Source organism: Oncorhynchus mykiss, chromosome 24 (assembly GCF_057628025.1).
Source record: "Oncorhynchus mykiss isolate SJ-2025 chromosome 24, ASM5762802v1, whole genome shotgun sequence".
Classification (NCBI taxonomy): Eukaryota; Metazoa; Chordata; class Actinopteri; order Salmoniformes; family Salmonidae; genus Oncorhynchus; species Oncorhynchus mykiss.
The window spans coordinates 15,574,117-15,598,637 of NC_143045.1; the positions used below are offsets into that span (position 1 = coordinate 15,574,117).

At 44.3% G+C, this 24,521-nt stretch overlaps 1 protein-coding gene across 1 annotated transcript in view; it reads right to left on the reverse strand.

The window, feature by feature from the left end:
* Positions 1 to 21,367, reverse strand: part of LOC110503831 (short transient receptor potential channel 4-like) — a 42,189-nt gene extending 20,822 nt beyond the window's left edge. Inside the window, exons 1-4 of the mRNA XM_021582383.3 lie at positions 20,593 to 21,367; positions 18,003 to 18,190; positions 16,262 to 16,480; positions 15 to 155 (exon numbers count right to left, since the gene is read on the reverse strand). Coding sequence (XP_021438058.3) covers positions 15 to 155; positions 16,262 to 16,480; positions 18,003 to 18,161 — 519 coding nt within the window. The 5' untranslated portion in view covers positions 18,162 to 18,190; positions 20,593 to 21,367. The remainder of the gene's footprint in view (positions 1 to 14; positions 156 to 16,261; positions 16,481 to 18,002; positions 18,191 to 20,592) is intronic.
* Positions 21,368 to 24,521: the final 3,154 nt, after the last annotated feature.

Below are 24,521 nucleotides of genomic sequence, written 5' to 3' on the forward strand. Positions count from 1 at the left end.
TGATTCAGACCCACCTCATGTGGCTGGGGCACAGACACCCCCTTCTGCACCAGCAGTTTGATGATCTCATAGTTGTTGGTGTGAGCTGCTAGGATGATGGGTGTGATGTCAGGAGTGAAGTCAGAGAACTGCTTGTCCAATAGGATGGGAGGAACCTGGGGAGAAGGCGGGGAAGAGATAAATATGGGTCATAGTCAGATAGGGATGATGGTGGGCAAGTGACAAAAGTTGTGTTCAATCCAGAAATCGATTGAAGAAGGAAAACTGAATTAGACAAAACTGAATTCATAACAACATCGTAGTATTATCAATATCAATACTACCAAAATGCCTCCTTTATGAACCAATACAATAGAGTTTAGGATTTACTTGAGAAGAAGCTGTTTATGTGTGTGTGTGTGTGTGGGTGTGTGTGTGTGTGTGTGTGTGTGTGTGTGTGTGTGTGTGTGTGTGTGTGTGTGTGTGTGTGTGTGTGTGTCTGTGTGTCTGTGTGTCTGTGTGTTGATTACAGAGGACCAGCTGCTCTATTACAGAGGACCAGCTATGCAAGGATCTGCTTTAGGATCACTATTGTTTTCACTATATATATGCTACCTTTTGGTGATGTTATTCGGAAACATAATGTCAACAGATACACAGCTGTACATTTCAATGAAACGTGGTGAAGCCCCAAAATTGCCTACCCTGGAAGACTGTGTTTCAGACCTAAGGAATTTTTAAAAACTTTTAAACACGGAAAAAACAGAGATGCTAGTTAAAGGTCCCACGAAACAAAGAGATCTGCTGTTTCATCTGACAGTTCATATTGATGGTTGTACAGTCATCTCAAATAAAACTGTGAAGGATCTTGGTGTTACTCTGTACCCTGATCTCTCTTTTGACGAACATATGAAAAATATTTAGAGAGCAGCTTTTTTTCATCTTCGTATTATAGCAAAAATATGAAACTTTTAGTCCAAAAATTATGCCGAAAAGCTAATCCATGCTTTTGTCACTTCAAGATTAGACTACTGCAATACTCTACTCTCCGGCTACCCGGATAATGCACTAAATAAACTTCAGCTATTGTTAAATACGGCTGCTAAGATCTTAACTAGAACCAAAACATTTGATCATATTACTCCAGCACAAACCTCTGGCATCCTGTCAAGGCAAGGGCTGATTCAATGTTTTACTGATAACCTATAAAGCATTACATGGACTTGCTCCTACCTATCTCTCCAATTTGGTTCTGCCGTACATACCTACATGTAAGCTCACAAGACGGATGTCTCCTTATTGTTTCTAGAATTTCTAAGCAAACAGCTAGAGGCAGGGCTTTCTCCTATAGAGCTACATTTTATGGAAAGGTCTGCTGATCCATGTGAGAGACGGTAATTAATGAAGACTCATCTCTTCAGTAGGTTCTATGATTGAGTAAAGTCTGGCCCAGGGGTTCGAACGTGAATGGCAAGGCACTGGAGTGACGAACCACCCTTGCTGTCTCTGCCTGGCTGGCTCCCCTCTCTCCAATGGGATTATCTGCCTCTGAACATATGAGTCACTCTCTTGCTAGTGCTCTCCCATGCCGTCCCTAGGAAGGTGCATCACATTGAATATCGCTATACTTGACTTGAGTGGGTTGAGACACTGACATGATCTTCCTATCCGATTCTGCACCCCCTCGGGCTGAGCGAGATCTTCATGGGCCATACTCCACCTTGTCTCAGGGGTAATAAGTTGGTGGGCTATTGATATCCCTCTGGTAGTGTGTGGGCTGTGCTTTGGCAAAGTGGGTAGGGTTACATCCTGCCTCGTTAGCCCTGTCCCGGGGTATCGTCGGATGTGGCCTCAGTCTCAATGTCCAGTATCTATGCTGCAGTAGTCTATATGCCAGGGGCTAGCGTCAGTCTGTCTGGTGTAATTCTCCTGTGTTATCTGGTGTCCTTTTTTATCTTAAGTACTGTATGCTCCCTCTACTTGTTCCATCTCTCTTTTGCTCTCTTTCTCTCTTCCCAGAGGACCTGAGCCTTAGGACCATGCCTCAGGGCTACTTGGCTTGGCGACTCCTGGCTGTCCCCGTTCCCGTCCCCAGTCCATCTGGTTGTGCTGCTGATCCAGTTTTTGCTGTTCTACCTGCGGCTATGGAACCCTGACCTGTTCACTGGATGTGCTACCTTGTCCCTGACCTGGTGTTTCCACATTTTTTTCTCCCTCTCTCTCTCGCTCTCTCTCTATCATCTGCACCTTCTGTCTAAACCTCTGAATGCTCGGCTATGAAAAGCCAACTAACGTTTATCCCTCTATAACCACTGTGATTATTATTGTACCTGCTGGTCATCTATGAACGTTTGAACATCTTGAAGAATGATCTGGCCTTAATTACCATACTTAATTACCATGTACTCTTATAATCTCCACCGGACACAGCCAGAATAGGACTGGCCACCCCTCAGAGCCTCGTTCCTCTCTAGGTTTATTCCTAGGTTTCTGCCTTTCTAGGGAGTTTTTCCTAGCCACCATGCTTCTACATATCTGCATTGTTTTTTTTCTATGAGGTGTTTGGCTGAGTTTCTGTAACAGCACTTCATGACATCTGCTTTATAAATCAATTTGATTGCCTGATTGACAGGGTTTAATCATTTAACGTGCGTCCCAAATGGCACCATCATAGGGCTCTGGTCAAAAGTAGTGCACTATATAGGGAATAGGATCCCATTTGGGTCACAGCCACAGTCTGATTGGTCTCCCTCTGGGAGGAGATGATAAGGAAAGAGGCACTTGAGTGACCACTTCACTTACAGTACGAGGAAATACTAGCTAACATGATTAAATTACTGTTCCCTTTACTGCAACAACTCAGATCTAAGTGATGTTCCCGTAAACCACAGGTCTTCTTGTCATTGATTTATGATGTTCCTGATAGTGTGCGTGCATTTGTGTGTGGTCCAGATAATGTGTTTGCATAACAAAGTGATGTTGAAACAATGACTAGTATCGCTGCCAGTTAGGTCATGTTGTTGAGATGGAGTCTGACCTTACTATCATTATCTCTAAACTCCCGCAGAAGAGATGGATAAAGAGAGGTGGAGAAAAAGAGATGAAGAAAGAGAGGTGGAGATACAGTAGAGATGGAGAAAGAGAGGTGGAGAAAGAGAGGTGGAGATGGAGAAAGATAGGTGGAGATACAGTAGAGATGGACAAAGAGAGGTGGAGACGGAGAAAGATAGGTGGAGATACAGTAGAGATGGAGCAAGAGAGGTGGAGATGGAGCAAGAGAGGTGGAGATGGAGAAAGATAGGTGGAGATACAGTAGAGATGGACAAAGAGAGGTGGAGACGGAGAAAGATAGGTGGAGATACAGTAGAGATGGAGAAAGAGAGGTGGAGATGGAGAAAGAGAGGTGGAGATACAGTAGAGATGGAGAAAGAGAGGTGGAGATGCAGTAGAGATGGAGAAAGAGAGGTGGAGATGGAAAAAGATAGGTGGAGATACAGTAGAGATGGAGAAAGAGAGGTGGAGATGGAGAAAGATAGGTGGAGATACAGTAGAGATGGAGCAAGATAGGTGGAGATGGAGAAAGAGAGGTGGAGATGGAGAAAGATAGGTGGAGATACAGTAGAGATGGAGAAAGAGAGGTGGAGAAAGAGAGGTGGAGATGGAGAAAGAGAGGTGGAGATACAGTAGAGATGTAGAAAGAGAGGTGGAGATGGAGAAAGATAGGTGGAGATACAGTAGAGATGGCGAAAGAGAGGTGGAGATGGAGAAAGATAGGTGGAGATACAGTAGAGATGGAGTAAGAGAGGTGGATATGGAGAAAGAGAGGTGGAGATGGAGAAAGATAGGTGGAGATACAGTAGAGATGGAGAAAGAGAGGTGGAGATACAGTAGAGATGGAGCAAGAGAGGTGGAGATACAGTAGAGATGGAGAAAGAGAGGTGGAGATACAGTAGAGATGGAGAGAGAGAGGTGGAGATGGAGCAAGAGAGGTGGAGATACAGTAGAGATGGAGCAAGAGAGGTGAAGATGGAGAAAGAGAGGTGGAGATGGAGAAAGATAGGTGGAGATACAGTAGAGATGGAGAAAGAGAGGTGGAGATGGAGAAAGATAGGTGGAGATACAGTAGAGATGGAGAAAGATAGGTGGAGATACAGTAGAGATGGAGAAAGAGAGGTGGAGATGGAGAAAGAGAGATGGAGAAAGAGAGGTGGAGATACATTAGAGATGGAGAAAGAGAGGTGGAGATACAGTAGAGATGGAGAAGAGAGGTGGAGAAAGAGAGGTGGAGATACAGTAGAGATGGAGAAGAGAGGTGGAAAAAGAGAGGTGGAGAAAGATAGGTGGAGATACAGTAGAGATGGAGAAAGAGAGGTGGAGATGGAGAAAGAGAGGTGGAGATACAGTAGAGATGGAGAAGAGAGGTGGAGAAAGATAGGTGGAGATACAGTAGAGATGGAGAAAGAGAGGTGGAGAAAGAGAGGTGGAGAAAGAGAGGTGGGGATGGCGAAAGATAGGTGGAGATACATTAGAGATGGAGAAAGAGAGGTGGAGAAAGAGAGGTGGAGAAAGAGAGGTGGGGATGGCGAAAGATAGGTGGAGATACAGTAGAGATGGAGAAAGAGAGGTGGAGATGGAGAAAGATAGGTGGAGATACAGTAGAGATGGAGAAAGATAGGTGGAGATACAGTAGAGATGGAGAAAGAGAGGTGGAGATACAGTAGAGATGGAGAAGAGAGGTGGAGAAAGAGAGGTGGAGATACAGTAGAGATGGAGAAGAGAGGTGGAAAAAGAGAGGTGGGGAAACAGTAGAGATGGAGAAGAGAGGTGGAGAAAGAGAGGTGGAGATACAGTAGAGATGGAGAAGAGAGGTGGAAAAAGAGAGGTGGAGATACAGTAGAGATGAGAAGAGAAGTGGAAAAAGAGAGGTGGAGATACAGTAGAGATGGAGAAAGAGAGGTGGAGATACAGTAGAGATGGAGAAGAGAGGTGGAAAAAGAGAGGTGGGGAAACAGTAGAGATGGAGAAGAGAGGTGGAGAAAGAGAGGTGGAGATACAGTAGAGATGGAGAAGAGAGGTGGAAAAAGAGAGGTGGAGATACAGTAGAGATGAGAAGAGAAGTGGAAAAAGAGAGGTGGAGATACAGTAGAGATGGAGAAAGAGAGGTGGAGATACAGTAGAGATGGAGAAGAGAGGTGGAAAAAGAGAGTTGGAGATACAGTAGAGATGGTTAAAGAGAGGTGGTGAAAGAGAGGTGGAGAAAGAGAGATGGAGAAAGAGAGATGGAGAAAGAGAGATGCAGATACAGTAGAGATGGAGAAAGAGAGGTGGAGATACAGTAGAGATGGTGAAAGAGAGGTGGAGATACAGTAGAGATGGAGAAAGAGAGGTGGAGATACAGTAGAGATGGAGAAGAGAGGTGGAGATACATTAGAGATGGAGAAAGAGAGATGGAGAAAGAGAGGTGGAGATACATTAGAGATGGAGAAAGAGAGGTGGAGATACAGTAGAGATGGAGAAGAGAGGTGGAGAAAGAGAGGTGGAGATACAGTAGAGATGGAGAAGAGAGGTGGAAAAAGAGAGGTGGAGAAAGATAGGTGGAGATACAGTAGAGATGGAGAAAGAGAGGTGGAGATGGAGAAAGAGAGGTGGAGATACAGTAGAGATGGAGAAGAGAGGTGGAGAAAGATAGGTGGAGATACAGTAGAGATGGAGAAAGAGAGGTGGAGAAAGAGAGGTGGAGAAAGAGAGGTGGGGATGGCGAAAGATAGGTGGAGATACATTAGAGATGGAGAAAGAGAGGTGGAGAAAGAGAGGTGGGGATGGCGAAAGATAGGTGGAGATACAGTAGAGATGGAGAAAGAGAGGTGGAGATGGAGAAAGATAGGTGGAGATACAGTAGAGATGGAGAAAGATAGGTGGAGATACAGTAGAGATGGAGAAAGAGAGGTGGAGATACAGTAGAGATGGAGAAGAGAGGTGGAGAAAGAGAGGTGGGGATACAGTAGAGATGGAGAAGAGAGGTGGAAAAAGAGAGGTGGGGAAACAGTAGAGATGGAGAAGAGAGGTGGAGAAAGAGAGGTGGAGATACAGTAGAGATGGAGAAGAGAGGTGGAAAAAGAGAGGTGGAGATACAGTAGAGATGAGAAGAGAAGTGGAAAAAGAGAGGTGGAGATACAGTAGAGATGGAGAAAGAGAGGTGGAGATACAGTAGAGATGGAGAAGAGAGGTGGAAAAAGAGAGGTGGGGAAACAGTAGAGATGGAGAAGAGAGGTGGAGAAAGAGAGGTGGAGATACAGTAGAGATGGAGAAGAGAGGTGGAAAAAGAGAGGTGGAGATACAGTAGAGATGAGAAGAGAAGTGGAAAAAGAGAGGTGGAGATACAGTAGAGATGGAGAAAGAGAGGTGGAGATACAGTAGAGATGGAGAAGAGAGGTGGAAAAAGAGAGGTGGGGAAACAGTAGAGATGGAGAAGAGAGGTGGAGAAAGAGAGGTGGAGATACAGTAGAGATGGAGAAGAGAGGTGGAAAAAGAGAGGTGGAGATACAGTAGAGATGAGAAGAGAAGTGGAAAAAGAGAGGTGGAGATACAGTAGAGATGGAGAAAGAGAGGTGGAGATACAGTAGAGATGGAGAAGAGAGGTGGAAAAAGAGAGTTGAGATACAGTAGAGATGGTTAAAGAGAGGTGGTGAAAGAGAGGTGGAGAAAGAGAGATGGAGAAAGAGAGATGGAGAAAGAGAGATGGAGATACAGTAGAGATGGAGAAAGAGAGGTGGAGATACAGTAGAGATGGTGAAAGAGAGGTGGAGATACAGTAGAGATGGAGAAAGAGAGGTGGAGATACAGTAGAGATGGAGAAGAGAGGTGGAGATACATTAGAGATGGAGAAAGAGAGATGGAGAAAGAGAGGTGGAGATACATTAGAGATGGAGAAAGAGAGGTGGAGATACAGTAGAGATGGAGAAGAGAGGTGGAGAAAGAGAGGTGGAGATACAGTAGAGATGGAGAAGAGAGGTGGAAAAAGAGAGGTGGAGAAAGATAGGTGGAGATACAGTAGAGATGGAGAAAGAGAGGTGGAGATGGAGAAAGAGAGGTGGAGATACAGTAGAGATGGAGAAGAGAGGTGGAGAAAGATAGGTGGAGATACAGTAGAGATGGAGAAAGAGAGGTGGAGAAAGAGAGGTGGAGAAAGAGAGGTGGGGATGGCGAAAGATAGGTGGAGATACATTAGAGATGGAGAAAGAGAGGTGGAGAAAGAGAGGTGGAGAAAGAGAGGTGGGGATGGCGAAAGATAGGTGGAGATACAGTAGAGATGGAGAAAGAGAGGTGGAGATGGAGAAAGATAGGTGGAGATACAGTAGAGATGGAGAAAGATAGGTGGAGATACAGTAGAGATGGAGAAAGAGAGGTGGAGATACAGTAGAGATGGAGAAGAGAGGTGGAGAAAGAGAGGTGGAGATACAGTAGAGATGGAGAAGAGAGGTGGAAAAAGAGAGGTGGGGAAACAGTAGAGATGGAGAAGAGAGGTGGAGAAAGAGAGGTGGAGATACAGTAGAGATGGAGAAGAGAGGTGGAAAAAGAGAGGTGGAGATACAGTAGAGATGAGAAGAGAAGTGGAAAAAGAGAGGTGGAGATACAGTAGAGATGGAGAAAGAGAGGTGGAGATACAGTAGAGATGGAGAAGAGAGGTGGAAAAAGAGAGGTGGGGAAACAGTAGAGATGGAGAAGAGAGGTGGAGAAAGAGAGGTGGCGATACAGTAGAGATGGAGAAGAGAGGTGGAAAAAGAGAGGTGGAGATACAGTAGAGATGAGAAGAGAAGTGGAAAAAGAGAGGTGGAGATACAGTACAGATGGAGAAAGAGAGGTGGAGATACAGTAGAGATGGAGAAGAGAGGTGGAAAAAGAGAGTTGGAGATACAGTAGAGATGGTTAAAGAGAGGTGGTGAAAGAGAGGTGGAGAAAGAGAGATGGAGAAAGAGAGATGGAGAAAGAGAGATGGAGATACAGTAGAGATGGAGAAAGAGAGGTGGAGATACAGTAGAGATGGTGAAAGAGAGGTGGAGATACAGTAGAGATGGAGAAAGAGAGGTGGAGATACAGTAGAGATGGAGAAGAGAGGTGGAAAAAGAGAGGTGGAGATACAGTAGAGATGGAGAAGAGAGGTGGAAAAAGAGAGGTGGAGATACAGTAAAGATGGAGAAAGAGAGATGGAGAAAGAGAGATGGAGAAAGAGAGATGGAGAAATAGAGGTGGAGATACAGTAGAGATGGAGAAAGAGAGGTGGAGATACAGTAGAGATGGAGAAAGAGGTGGAGATACAGTAGAGATGGAGAAGAGAGGTGGAAAAAGAGAGGTGGAGATACAGTAGAGATGGATAAAGATAGGTGAGAAAGATAGGTGGAGAAAGAGAGGTGGAGAAAGAGAGATGGAGAAAGAGAGATGGAGATACAGTAGAGATGGAAAAAGAGAGGTGGAGATACAGTAGAGATGGAGCAAGAGAGGTGGAGATGCAGTAGAGATGGATGAAGAGAGGTGGAGATACAGTAGAGATGGAGAAGAGAGGTGGAGAAAGAGAGATGGAGAAAGAGAGGTGGAGATACAGTAGAGATGGTTAAAGAGAGGTGGAGATACAGTAGAGATGGAGAAGAGAGGTGGAGAAAGAGAGGTGGAGATACAGTAGAGGGAGAAGAGAGGTGGAAAAAGAGAGATGGAGATACAGTAGAGATGGAGAAGAGATGTGGAAAAAGAGAGGTGGAGATCCAGTAGAGATGGAGAAAGAGAGGTGGAGAAAGATAGGTGGAGAAAGAGAGGTGGAGAAAGAGAGTTGGAGAAAGAGAGATGGAGAAATAGAGGTGGAGATACAGTAGAGATTGAGAAAGAGAGGTGGAGAAAGAGAGATGGAGATACAGTAGAGATGGAGAAAGAGAGGTGGAAATATAGTAGAGATGGAGAAGAGAGGTGGAAAAAGAGAGATGGAGATACAGTAGAGATGGAGAAGAGAGGTGGAAAAAGAGAGGTGGTGATCCAGTAGAGATGGAGAAAGAGAGGTGGAGAAAGATAGGTGGAGAAAGAGAGGTGGAGAAATAGAGTTGGAGAAAGAGAGATGGAGAAATAGAGGTGGAGATACAGTAGAGATGGAGAAAGAGAGGTGGAGAAAGAGAGATTGAGAAAGAGAGGTGGAGATACAGTACAGATGGAGAAGAGAGGTGGAGAAAGAGAGGTGGAGATACAGTAGAGATGGAGAAGAGAGGTGGAAAAAGAGAGGTGGAGATACAGTAGAGATGGAGAAGAGAGGTGGAAAAAGAGAGGTGGAGATACAGTAGAGATGGAGAAGAGAGGTGGAGAAAGAGAGGTGGAGATACAGTAGAGATGGAGAAAGAGAGATGGAGAAAGAGAGATGGAGATGGAGAAGAGAGGTGGAAAAAGAGAGATGGAGATACAGTAGAGATGGAGAAGAGAGGTGGAAAAAGAGAGGTGGTGATCCAGTAGAGATGGAGAAAGAGAGGTGGAAATATAGTAGAGATGGAGAAGAGAGGTGGAAAAAGAGAGATGGAGATACAGTAGAGATGGAGAAGAGAGGTGGAAAAAGAGAGGTGGTGATCCAGTAGAGATGGAGAAAGAGAGGTGGAGAAAGATAGGTGGAGAAAGAGAGGTGGAGAAATAGAGTTGGAGAAAGAGAGATGGAGAAATAGAGGTGGAGATACAGTAGAGATGGAGAAAGAGAGGTGGAGAAAGAGAGATTGAGAAAGAGAGGTGGAGATACAGTACAGATGGAGAAGAGAGGTGGAGAAAGAGAGGTGGAGATACAGTAGAGATGGAGAAGAGAGGTGGAAAAAGAGAGGTGGAGATACTGTAGAGATGGAGAAGAGAGGTGGAAAAAGAGAGGTGGAGATACAGTAGAGATGGAGAAGAGAGGTGGAGAAAGAGAGGTGGAGATACAGTAGAGATGGAGAAAGAGAGATGGAGAAAGAGAGATGGAGATGGAGAAGAGAGGTGGAAAAAGAGAGGTGGATATACAGTAGAGATGGATAAAGAGAGGTGGAGAAAGATAGGTGGAGAAAGAGAGGTGGAGATACAGTAGAGATGGAGAAAGAGAGATGAGAAAGAGAGATGGAGATACAGTAGAGATGGAGAAAGAGAGATGGAGATACAGTAGAGATGGAGAAAGAGAGATGGAGATACAGTAGAGATGGAGAAGAGAGGTGGAAAAAGAGAGGTGGATATACAGTAGAGATCGAGAAAGAGAGATGGAGATACAGTAAGGATGGAGAAAGAGAGGTGGAGATACAGTAGGGATGGAGCAAGAGAGGTGGAGATGGAGAAAGAGAGGTGGAGATACAGTAGAGATGGATAAAGAGAGGTGGAGATACAGTAGAGATGGAGAAGAGAGGTGGAGAAAGAGAGATGGAGAAAGAGAGGTGGAGATACAGTAGAGATGGATAAAGAGAGGTGGAGATACAGTAGAGATGGAGAAGAGAGGTAGAAAAAGAGAGGTGCAGATACAGTAGAGATGGAGAAAGAGAGGTGAAGAAAGATAGGTGGAGAAAGAGAGATGGAGAAAGAGAGATGGAGAAAGAGAGGTGGAGATACAGTAGAGATGGAGAAAGAGAGGTGGAGATACAGTAGAGATGGAGAAAGAGAGGTGGAGATACAATAGAGATGGAGAAGAGAGGTGGAAAAATAGAGGTGGAGATACAGTAGAGGTGGAGAAAGAGAGGTGGCGAAAGAGAGGTGGAGATACATGAGAGATGGAGAAGAGAGGTGGAAAAAGAGAGGTGGAGATACAGTAGAGATGGATAAAGAGAGGTGGAGAAAGATAGGTGGAGAAAGAGAGATGGAGAAAGAGAGATGGAGAAAGAGAGATGGAGATACAGTAGAGATGGAAAAAGAGAGGTGGAGATACAGTAGAGATGGTGAAAGAGAGGTGGAGATACAGTAGAGATGGAGAAAGAGAGGTGGAGATACAGTAGAGATGGAGAAAGAGAGATGGAGATACAGTAGAGATGGATAAAGAGAGGTGGAGATCGAGAAAGAGAGGTGGAGATACAGTAGACAGATGCCACAATCTCCTCTGATAGAAAGATTAGAGGGAGCAAATACACTCTTCTATTACACTCCTCTCTCTCTCTCTCCATCTGATGGAGGGACAGAATCCTAATTCAGATGTAATACAGTATGGTGTATGTAGACATTGTCTCAATAGCTAACTGCATGGGTGGCTCTATGCGTTCTTGTCCATCTAGTTAAAAGGGCCTCAGTTGAATCCAAAGTGTTTCAGAGTGTGTTTGTGTGTCAGACCTACTGTATTCTGTTCTATTTCTGTCCTAGCTAAAACATAAATGTAACCTTGATAATACACGCTGTAATTTAATGAAGTTGTTTGCATTTCAGGACTGTGTTTGTCTTCCAGTTACTTTTAATGTTGTATTTTTGTCCCTCTGCAAACGAGAGTAATAGCCACTGAAATATATATTTTCAAGATAAATGGTTGAGTTCAAATAGCCTAATATTATAATTCAATATATTGTATAATCTGTTGGAAAGAGTTTTGCCTGGTCGTTTCTGTGATGGCCACAGCACCTCTCTCACTTGTGCGCTCTTTAGTTAGGCCTAATTATGACATGACAATATTGTTACTGTTTTAAACGCGTGTACAGCCGCTAAATACTTGTTCGCAATTGCCCAATTATCTGTCATTCGAGTGACGCTATTTTCCTAGTGTCCTAGTGTGTTGCCGCTTCTTGGAGCTCCCTCGCTCCCCACCCACATATGTGTACTCTCCCCTTCAGAGAGCAAAGCCAATATTCTAATATTCTCTCCCCTTCAGAGCATGGTGGAATATTCTAATGAAGTGAGAGAGACTTTGTCATTTCTTCAAGCAATCATCTTTATTTAATACCAATTAATTATTGCAATAATGAGACTAGTCAACCACTAGATGACGCTGTTTGTTAAAAGGCTGATACTAAGAATGCTTAGTCATGGATGGTTCCACCCTGGTTATCTGCACGGGATGCCAGGATGATTATGAGACAATGAGGGCTTGTTCTAAACTCTTCCAGGGAACTTGAGTGGAAACCATAAAAACACAGCATTAGTAGAACAGAAATGTCTTACTATTAGTTAAATATGAATTGTTAACCATTAATATCAAAGAAATCAGGTAAATATGTAATTTTTCTATCACACCAGATAGAAATACCTTGAGCTCCCTTGTAGATGGCATTGCCAGTGTTCTCTAAGTTCTGATGGGGAGAGTGTCCATATCTTTGTAGGCTGTGGGCCCATTTTGTTGTCATAGTACTCACAGCCTGTTTCCTAACACCAGTAGGAAAGTTCAGTTTGATTTCATTTTAGACACTCTTATCCATAGCAACTGGGCTTAAGTACTTTGCTCAGGTGCAAATCTACAGATTTTTCACCTCTCAGGGATTTGAACCAACAACCTTTACAGTTACTGTCCCAGGGATCTTAACCAATAGGCTACCTGCCAACCCAGGAAATAACCTTTTCACAGTTTCACATAATAAGATGTCGTCAATAGGCTACAGATGTATCACGGTATACACAAATCAGTAGCCTATACAGATGAAAGACAGTACATGCCTATTGACTCGTTTGCTAAAGAGGTCAACAGAAATTTAAATCAGATGAATAACATATTACTAAGAGAGTGTATAAATAAACAAACTGTAAATAGAGGAGTCACATGAGGGCTAGGAGATGTGGGGAGGACGATCTAGTCTAGTGGATCAGCTGTGATTTAAATAAAGCGACGAGCAGAGTTAAGCTTTCTCCTTCAGACCTCAGGGAGACCCTGTCTGTTTTAGCATACCTCTGTTCACCTGGCTAAGTCTCAATGGCACCCTATTCCCTATATAGTGCACTATATTTTGATATGGGCCTATAGGGTGGTGTGCACTAAATATGGAATAGGGTTCCATTTTGGGATACAACCAAGATCAACACAGAGATGGAAGAGAAGAGGCAATTATGTGTAGAAGAGATGCTGTGGAGAATATACTGTAAGAATTATGGTTCAAATATCCAGAGTGCAAGTGAATGGGGAAAATGTGTAAATCGCCCATAGTAGCTTATCTCATTGCAGTTCTGAGAGAACCTGTTAATTAGAGTAGACCAACACATACAGAGAGAGAAGTGAAAAGGGAATTATGTGCAGAAGCAAGAGGAGAGGAGGAAAAATATGTAATTCACAAACATTATATGGTTCAAATATCCAGCGTGTAATAGCATGGAGAAACACTTGTAAATTGCACATGCAAATTTTCTCTCAGTTGAAAGTTAGACTTGAATTTGTATGTTTTCCACTGAGGGGAAAACCAGGGGAAATTGGGGTAGGGGCATTATATAGAAAAAGGGGGTGGGGGTATTAGTTGCAAGTAATCTAATTTGATACACTTAAATCTGCTAATTTCTTAGCTGATCTATCCCCTTAAAAATAAAATAGGGTTGAAGTTGTTCTTTACCATTCGGCCATCAGCTTTGCCACTAACGCTCCTTATAGGACACATCACTGCACTCTATACTCCTCTGTAAACTGGTCATCTCTGTATACCTGTTGCAAGACCCACTGGTTGATGCTTATTTATAAAACCCTCTTAGGCCTCACTCCCCTCTATCTGAGACATCTATTGCAGCCTTCATCCTCCACATACAACACCCGTTCTGCCAGTCACATTCTGTTAAAGGTCCCCAAAGCGCTTCTTTTCAGTTCACTGCAGCTAGCGACTGGAACGAGCTGCAACAAACACTCAAACTGGACAGTTTTATCTCAATTTCTTCATTCAAAGACTCAATCATGGACACTCTTAATGACAGTTGTGGCTGCTTTGCGTGAATTATTGTTGTCTCTACCTTCTTGCCCTTTGTGCTGTTGTCTGTGCCCAATAATGTGTCATGACGTTGCCCTCTTTGGGTACAGCAAGCCCCATCCCCCTCTCCCTGCCTCCTACACCTAGGCTGCTGTGGTCAGAGAGAGGTCATAAATTCCTGGAGGAGATTATCTCCTCATGGCCACAGTATAGAGACAGAGCGAATTTTCATAGAAAACAAAGGAATTTCTTCTACCTCACAGATCTTGAGGTCCGAATAACATTTATGTTCCGGAGAAGGTATAAAAGATCAGTGAAGAATCCAGCTACGAACTGGTTCGTTTGGTGCAATTTTGTGGGGCTCATGGGAGATGGTGCGGCCACATTACCATAACACTGTTGTCATGACGTTGCCCTCTTTGGGTACAACGAGCACCATCCCCCTCTCTCTGCTCCTACAACCAGGCTGCTGTGGTCAGAGAGGTCGTAAATTCCTAGGGAAGACCCTGCCTCATGGCCACACAGTATAGAGACAGAGTGAAGTTTCATAGAGAACAAAGGAATTTCTTCCACCTCACAGAACTTGAGGTCCGAACAACATTTATGTTCCGGAGAAGGTATAAAAGATCGGTGAAGAATCCAGCTATGAACTGGTCTGTTTGTTACATTTTGGTGAAGCTCATGGGAGACGGTGTGGCCACATTACCATAACGCTGTTTATATAATAGCCTCAGATATGAGGTTTACATCTAATTGTTGTATAAGATGAATGAGTGAGGATGATACTGTTTGTAAAATTGTGTAATGTGATTCTGGACTGTTTAATGAAGAAAACTCCAATTCCCTTTTGAGTTTAACTAAATCAGAGGACCGCCCATGAGCCCAGTTAGGGTCGGGCATCCTGGGACAGGCCCTTTGCTGCAACTCCTGAATAAAACCCCAACTTTGAGAAATTCTCACTAGACTGTGTTTTTCTCCATTACGAGAGGACAAAGGTTGAGACGATTGCTGAATCTTTTAACCATACCACATGGTTAAACTCTTAGACTATCGATACCGACAGAATAAGAACAAGTCTTTGATATGAATTACTAGTCTGCAGATAGGAATTCGGTATCATTGAATGCGAAGAACGACAACCGCAGAGACACCCATTCTACAACAACATGAATGAATGTCACTCTGAACTACCCACGACAGAGAGAGAGAGAGAGAGAGAGAGAGAAGACGGAAACTCTCTAACAGAAACTAACTTATCAACAGCGATCAAGACGACACATGGAGCGTAAATATATATATTGATTGCAATTGTTCCCGAATGAGTGAGCGTTCATGTGCAAAGGATTAGCATTTCAATCGTTATAATTATCAACTCTGTAGGGACTTCTCAGTCGACCCCCACTTCCTTTTTTGTCTAACAAGCCGCCATGCCAGTTTAGCCCACTAGGGCACATTCCCCTATAATTTCTTGTAACCATTTTTACTCTGTTTGTTTGTGTGTGCACTTCTGTGATTGTTTAGTTAGTTAATAAATCAATTATTTAAGACAATTGATGTATGGATGACTCATAGTGAAGACTGGGTTCGTGCAGATAACCAACAATTTACGACGTTTGGAATGAGACTAACGTGAGGTAAAATAAATAAGTCATTAATCAGAAGACTATTGATCAGATATTCAAATATCTGAAAAGTTATATTAGGAAAATTATAACTTTGTAATCTGAATATTTTCCTTGGTGCCCGACTTCCTAGTTAATTACAGTTACATGATTAATCAGTTTAACCGCGTAATACTAATTACAGAGAATATTTGATAAAAACTAAGTCTCATTTAATGATAGTAAAGACAAGACAAATGTTTGTACCATGTTTTGTGCTGCTGCCATGTTGTGTTGCTACCATGTTGTTGTTATGTTGTGTTGCTACCATGCTGTGTTGTCAGGTGTTGCTACCATGCTGTTGTCTTGGGTCTCTCTTTATGTAGTGTTGTGTTGTCTCTCTTGTTGTGATGTGTGTTTTGTCCTATATTTTTATTACATTTATTTAAATTTTGAATCCCCTGTCCCCGCAGGAGGCCTTTTGCCTTTTGGTAGGCCGTCATTGTAAATAGGAATTTGTTCTTAAGTGACTTGCCTGGTTAAATAAAGGTTTTAAAAAAAGGTTGTTAAAAAATGTATCCTTATAGGAATGAGTATGTGCCTGGTAGGGCATGTGCTAGTGTAATGCACAGGAAAAACAACAGGGCATATAGTAGAGACTGTTCTATGTCGACATGTCAGGTCTAAGGCCTTTCTCAAGACCAGTAAAGCAGGTAGCCTATTGGTATGTGATAACACAAGGACAGTGTGCTGTATGCAGGTGAATGTAGGCTAGTCACCCCTCCACCAAGTGACTATAGCCAACACTCAACAACAGGGTGCCATTTGGGAAGCACGCTGTAACTATCCTACCTGTTTCTCCCCGCTGGGCTTCTTGTGGTTGAGCAGCAGTTCCACGGCCCCCACCACCTCTTTACGGATGGCGTGTAGGAGAGCATCACCGACGTACACGTTATAGGTGAGCAGCAGCTCTATAATCTCCAGGTTCTCATTCTCTATAGCGATCAGCAGAGCTGTGCGGCCCAAAGGGTCTATACAGTTAATGTTGATCCGGAAGTATATCTCTGCCTCCTACAAGCGGGGGGGGGGGGGGGGGGGGGGGTGACAATGGATGATTACTTAGTTTTACGGTATCAAGATAGCAAATTGTATCATGTTTATTGATATTGTACTTGAACTGAGACTTATTTATCCCTCCATCCCTCCCCTCTTCCTGTCCCTCCCTCCCTCCCCTTTCCTGTCTCTCTCCATTCCTTCCTCCTTTCCTTTCACTCCCTCCCTTCCTACCTCCCTCCCCTCTCCCTCCCTTCTCTTCCCTCCCTCACCTCTTACCTTTCTCCATCTCCCATCCCTCTACTCCCTCCATCCCTACCACTAGAGCTTGTTTGATGGAAGTATAGTATGCTTTCTCCTACCTACTTAATCTCCCCCTCCCTTCCTCCCTCTCTCCACCTCTCCCTCCCTCCCTCCCTCCCTCCCTCCCTCCCTCCCTCCCTCCCTCCCTCCCTCCCTCCCTCCCTCCCTCCCTCCCTCCCTCATCCCTCCCTCTCCTTCCTTCTTCCCTACTTCCAGAGACCGTTTGACTGAGGCATAGTCTCCTTTCTCCACCATCCCCTCCCTTCCTCCCTCCCCTTTCCCTCCCTGCCCTGCATCCCTACCTCTAGAGCCTGTTTGACTGAGGCATAGTCTCCACCATCCCCTCCCTTCCTCCCTCCCCTTTTCCTCTCCGCCCTGCATCCCTACCTCTAGAGCCTGTTTGACTGAGGCATAGTCTCCACCATCCCCTCCCTTCCTGCCTCCCCTTTGCCTCTCCGCCCTGCATCCCTACCTCTAGAGCCTGTTTGACTGAGGCATAGTCTCCACCATCCCCTCCCTTCCTGCCTCCCCTTTTCCTCTCCGCCCTGCATCCCTACCTCTAGAGCCTGTTTGACTGAGGCATAGTCTCCACCATCCCCTCCCTTCCTCCCTCCCCTTTTCCTCTCCGCCCTGCATCCCTACCTCTAGAGCCTGTTTGACTGAGGCATAGTCTCCACCATCCCCTCCCTTCCTCCCTCCCCTTTTCCTCTCCGCCCTGCATCCCTACCTCTAGAGCCTGTTTGACTGAGGCATAGTCTCCACCATCCCCTCCCTTCCTGCCTCCCCTTTGCCTCTCCGCCCTTCATCCCTACCTCTAGAGCCTGTTTGACTGAGGCATAGTCTCCACCATCCCCTCCCTTCCTCCCTCCCCTTTTCCTCTCCGCCCTGTATCCCTACCTCTAGAGCCTGTTTGACTGAGGCATAGTCTCCACCATCCCCTCCCTTCCTGCCTCCCCTTTGCCTCTCCGCCCTGCATCCCTACCTCTAGAGCCTGTTTGACTGAGGCATAGTCTCCACCATCCCCTCCCTTCCTCCCTCCCCTTTGCCTCTCCGCCCTGCATCCCTACCTCTAGAGCCTGTTTGACTGAGGCATAGTCTCCACCATCCCCTCCCTTCCTCCCTCCCCTTTTCCTCTCCGCCCTGTATCCCTACCTCTAGAGCCTGTTTGACTGAGGCATAGTCTCCACCATCCCCTCCCTTCCTCCCTCCCCTTTTCCTCTCCGCCCTGCATCCCTACCTCTAGAGCCTGTTTGACTGAGGCGTAGTCTCCTTTCTCCACTGCTCCCAGGTAGTTCCTTTCCAGGCCAGACAGTTCAGACTCGGCCCTGACAATCCTCAGAGGGATCCGGTCCCTGTAGGAGGAGTTGTCTGTCCTCCGGTAGTACAGTTGAGACATCGCTGCTAGTGCTAGGCAATCTCACTCACCTAGACAGGTTAGATTAGATAACATTGATTACCCCTTATCTACATTTTGGGGAGGCAGTGGACAGAGACAGGGACACAGATCAGTAATGGTTGGGTGAATGGTTTGGTTGCTAGTGGGAAAACTACTTCATGCAGACTGGACTCACTGGACAGACGTTTGGTCATTTATTTACATCTTTGCACCTCCAATAAGTATAATATGTTTTTTTGTGTGTCAACATTTGTATTTATGTTGTCATTTTTTCGTTAGTGAGGGGTGGTGGGGGCTCTCATATAACTTAACTTGCATATTCAGTTCATATTGTATTTAATTGTGGACTGCCACTCCAAAATAAAAATGTAACATTTAAAAAAGTACATATATACGAAAAATGTAAATAAGAATTTGTTCATAACTGACTTGCCTAGTTAAATAAAGCTATAACACTTTTTTTGCATTTTTAAAACCACCAATGTAAATTCTCCTGTAATTCTCCTTTGTTGTTAGCAGGCACAAAGCAACCTGGTCTCAGAGAAAGACATAATATAATACTAAAGTATTATACATAGTATAATACTAAACTCAGCAAGAAAGGAAACATCCTCTCACTGTCAACTGCGTTTATTTTCAGCAAACTTAACGTGTAAATATTTGTATGAACATAACAAGATTCAACAACTGAGACATAATCTGAACAAATTCCACAGACATGTGACTAACAGAAATTTAATAATGTGTCCCTGAACAAAGGGGGGGTCAAAATCAAAAGTAACAGTCAGTATCCGGTGTGGCCACCAGCTGCATTAAGTACTGCAGTGCATCTCCTCCTCATTGACTGCACCAGATTTGCCAGTTCTTGCTGTGAGATGTTACTCCACTCTTCCATCAAGGCACCTGCAAGTTCCCGGACATTTCTGGAGGGAATGGCCCTAGCCCTCACCCTCCGATCCAATAAGTCCCAGACGTGCTCAATGGGATTGAGATCCGGGCTCTTCGCTGGCCATGGCAGAACACTGACATTCCTGTCTTGCAGGAAATCATGCACAGTACGAGCAGTATGGCTGGTGGCATTGTCATGCTGGAGGGTCATGTCAGGATGAGCCTGCAGGAAGGGTACCACATGACGGAGGAGGATGTCTTCCCTGTAACATACAGCGTTGAGATTTCCTGCAATGACAACAAGCTCAGTCTGATGATGCTGTGACACACTGCCCAGACCATGACAGACCCTCCACCTCCAAATCGATCCCGCTCCAGAGTACAGGCCTCGGTATAACGCTCATTCCTTCGACGATAAACGTGAATCCGACCATCACCCCTGGTGAGACAAAACCACGACTCGTCAGTGAAGAGCACTTTTTGCCAGTCCTGTCTGGTCCAGCGACGGTGGGTTTGTGCCCATAGGTGACGTTGTTGTGATGCCTAGTGAGGACCTGCCTTACAATAGGCCTACAAGCCCTCAGTCCAGGCTCTCTCAGCCTTTTGCGGACATTCTGAGCACTGATGGAGGGATTGTGCATTCCTGGTGTAACTCGGGCAGTTGTTGTTGCCATCCTGTACCTGTCCCGCAGGTGTGATGTTCAGATGTACCGATCCTGTGCAGGTGTTGTTACACGTGGTCTGCCACTGCGAGGATGATCAGCATGCCTAAGGCATGTTCATGCAGATGAGCAGGAACCCTGGGTATCGTTCTTTTGGTGTTTTTCAGAGTCAGTAGAAAGGCCTCTTTAGTGTCCTAAATTTTCATAACTGTGAACTTAAATGCCTACCGTCTGTAAGTTGTTAGTGACTTAACGGCTGATCCACAGGTGCATGTTCATTAATTGTTTATGGTTCATTGAACAAGCATGGGAAACAGTGTTTAAACCTTTACAATTAAGATCTGTGAAGTTATTTGCATTTTTACAAATTATCTTTGAAAGAAAGGGTCCTGAAAAAGGGACGTTTCTTTTTTTGCTGAGTTTATGTCCTCCAAATATGATAACTTAAGTCATCCAATGTGTACATACTATACGTCCTGTAATTCATAGGATATTGTATGACTGCTATTCCATTCATTATGTAATGTGTAATACTAAATAGAGTGAGTCCGATTTACATAATAAATCTTACCCTGAGGCCAGGTTGACTTATTCTGACGTTCATGGCAGTAAAGCAAAAAATGTAGCAGAATCTAAATCGACACAAATCCAGAGTCTAACAACAAAGTCAGCAAAGCAATTATATACATTTGATGGTTAATTTAATTATGTATTAGTTTATTATCAAATGAATATGATATCAACTGCTGGTAATAACTGAATTTGGCTAAAGCCATTAATTTCCTCAAACGTTCAATGTGGTTGTTCGCAGGGCATCCCATCGATGCCAATATACTATACAAATGCATTATACACGCAAGCAAAAAGACAGCTGAACTTACCCTCTCAGTCCTGTACGTTTTGACTATGACATTTGATTGTCAAAAAATTAAACACCTCTCTTCCATTACTTGAAACACATAGGCCTACAACAGCAGGTCTTCTGTGGGTTGCGGAACAGAAATAGGACGAAGAAAAACTATTCCACCTTGTTCCTTTGTGTATTCCAGTTGACAGTAGTAGCATATACTGAATAAGGAGCCTAAAGTAACAACGTTATAATTAGAGCAAGCTAATAGTGTCGCGATCAAAGATATTTGCAAAATAAATGATATGACAGAATTGTCAACATAATTCCATCAGAATTATCGGGACTCGTAAGCATTCAATTCAGTAGAAGGTGTGATCTTGGATGTTTTAAAGTGTAAGAAATCCACCCTCGTTCAAAACATTCGCAAACACGCAATCAAGCCCGTTTGAAGAGACGCACACATCCTCTTCGCTGCCTCCAGCTTCGCGCGCTCTTCGGTTGATAGACTACAGGAGCGTCTCGTGACTCAGTAGGAGTGTGTTTGTTCGCAAATGAAAAGCATGCAGAGGTAACACGGACGCACAATCCACTATCATCCTTTGAGATGCATGTCCATGTGAATTGTTTGATTGGTAAAAAAAATATTTTATAATTCCAAGTAAAAGCTTGTTCCAGCCAGAGACAACATTACAGGGAATATCCAAACCACTGCAAATTTAACTGAGTGACCCGTTTCTAATTTAAGCAACACTTTTTCCAATAAATGTAGTGGAGAAAAACATGACTTTGAACTATTTCATGAGGTGTAACAGGTGGCATTGCATTTGTCATGGGATGTTGATGCAGCTGATGAAGTGAACAACGTTATTATGCTCCTCCAGACACAATAACTTAATTTGGCTCCTTCTGAATAAAGTAGAACTAAGAGAATTGTGATGGCTTTCAATTTGGAGCCACTGGATAGCGTTAGGAAGACTGAACAGAGGGGATGGAGAAGGCATAACTATAGAACGTTCCTGAGGGAACTTAATATTGTAAATAATATTGTAAATTCCAATGTCAGCCAGGTGACATTCTTACTGAAGCAAACAGAGAGACAGACAATAACCTCAGTGCAGGAGGACAGGAGCTGAACATAGTAGTGCATTTCCCATGGCTCTGACAGTTTAACACATGTTCGTGCTGAACAGTTGTCTTTATCACATTAGAGGAGAACTGAAGAGGCGTAGTTGACTAATTGAATTAATATTAATAATCTGATTGAGTTACATTCAATTAGTTTAGTTAGGAGGACTGAGAAACAGAAGAAATTGCGTTAGGACTAATGAACCTGATGTTGGAACATTTAGTTGGGGACATGCAACATTTATGTTCTGTGCATTGTGTCCTAAAATCTTCAGAATTATTTGTCAATTTCTATAATCCTTACAGCATTTACAATCAGCATGTACTGTAGATGTGCTCACAGTCTTAGTGAACATCTAAGAGCACCTCATCAAGTCCCTACAAGATAAAACTGGAGAAGCTTTTCTATAGAAACAACCTACATAAGATGAAACACTGTACAACCAATCCTTACAATAATTAAGAGTCTACTTTGTTTTACAAGCTCATGTAAACATATGACAACATCAGGTTCAGGAAACAGCAGAGGGAACACCCCCCTATCCACATCGATGGAACAGTAGTGGAGAGGGTAGTAAGTTTTAAGTTCCTCGGCGTACACATCACAGACAAACTGAATTGGTCCACCCACACAGACAGCATTGTGAAGAAGGCGCAGCAGCTCCTCTTCAACCTCAGGAGGCTAAAGAAATTCAGCTTGTCACCAAAAGCACTCACAAACTTCTACAGATGCACAATCGAGAGCATCCTGTCGGGCTGTATCACCGCCTGGTACAGCAACTGCTCCGCCCACAACCGTAAGGCTCTCCAGAGGGTAGTGAGGTCTGCACAACGCATCACCGGGGGCAAACTACCTGCCCTCCAGGACACCTACACCACCCGATGTCACAGGAAGGCCATAAAGATCATCAAGGACAACAACCACCCGAGCCACTGCCTGTTCACCCCGTTATCATCCAGAAGGCGAGGTCAGTACAGGTGCATCAAAGCTGGGACCGAGAGACTGAAAAACAGCTTCTATCTCAAGGCCATCAGACTGTTAAACAGCCACCACTAACATTGAGTGGCTGCTGCCAACACACTGACTCAACTCCAGCCACTTTAATAATGGGAATTGATGGGAAATTATGTAAAATATATCACTAGCCACTTTAAACAATGCTACCTAATATAATGTTTACATACCCTACATTATTCATCTCATATGTATATACTGTACTCTATATCATCTACTGCATCTTTATGTAATACATGTATCACTAGCCACTTTAACTATGCCACTTTGTTTACATACTCATCTCATATGTATATACTGCACTCAATACCATCTACTGTATCTTGCCTATGCCGCTCTGTACCATCACTCATTCATATATTTTTATGTACATATTCTTTATCCCCTTACACTTGTGTCTATAAGGTAGTAGTTTTTGAATTGTTAGCTAGATTACTTGTTGGTCATTACTGCATTGTCGGAACTAGAAGCACAAGCATTTCGCTACACTCGCATTAACATCTGCTAACCATGTGTATGTGACAAATAAAATTTGATTTGATTTGAGGTTCTGTTCTCCTCACTGTCAGCATGGACAGTGAGACAGAGCAGAGGCACGAGTTGTGAATGTTTCCCATCAGCCCGGCAGCAGGGACATGACTCTGCAGACTGCACATCTTCAAAAAAATAAGGACAGTCAGGAGGACAGAGCACATCCAGAGTTGTTGAAAATGTCCCAACGTCAAGACAATTCTTCACTTCTTTAAACAAGCTGACAGTTAAGAGAGGATAGGAGAGGACAGGATAGGGAAGTTGATGTGGCACATGCTCCATCTCTTAGACTAATTATTTTATAAATTCCTCTCCCACAGTGAGGAGTCCCTCTCCCACAGCCATGTCAGAGGCAGTAGGAGACAGAGTGAGGAGGTCCTCTCCCACAGCCCTGTCAGAGGCAGTAGGAGACGGAGTGAGGAGTCCCTCTCCCACAGCCCTGTCAGAGGCAGTAGGAAACAGAGTGAGGAGTCCCTCTCCCACAGCCCTGTCAGAGGCAGTAGGAAACAGAGTGAGGAGTCCCTCTCCCACAGCCCTGTCAGAGGCAGTAGGAAACAGAGTGAGGAGTCCCTCTCCCACAGCCCTGTCAGAGGCAGTAGGAGACGGAGTGAGGAGTCCCTCTCCCACAGCCCTGTCAGAGGCAGTAGGAAACAGAGTGAGGAGTCCCTCTCCCACAGCCCTGTCAGAGGCAGTAGGAGACGGAGTGAGGAGTCCCTCTCCCACAGCCCTGTCAGAGGCAGTAGGAAACAGAGTGAGGAGTCCCTCTCCCACAGCCCTGTCAGAGGCAGTAGGAAACAGAGTGAGGAGTCCCTCTCCCACAGCCCTGCCAGAGGCAGTAGGAGACAGAGTGAGAAGGTCCTCTCCACAGCCAGTCTGGGCACCAGTCTGTTTGTCCTATCATGCCACTCCTTGCCACACTTTGTCATGTTTGGCATGGCAAGAAGTTCACATAAATCAAACTTTATTTGTCACATGCGCCGAATACAAGTGTAGACCTTACCGCTTTACTTACAAACCCTTAACCCACAATGCAGTTACAGTTACAATGATGAGTTGGAGCCCTCTTTATACAACTGTCGTTCTTACACATAATTTGATCAAATGATCATTTGATCATTCAGAACTGATGTGAACTTGTTTTCTTCATTTCCATCACTGTCCCAAAACAACATTCTTAGGCTGTGTCCCATATGGCATCCTATTCCCTACATAATGGGGAATAGTATTGTCAAAAGTATTGCACTACATAGGGAATAGGGTCCCATTTGGGACGCGACTGTAATTGACCT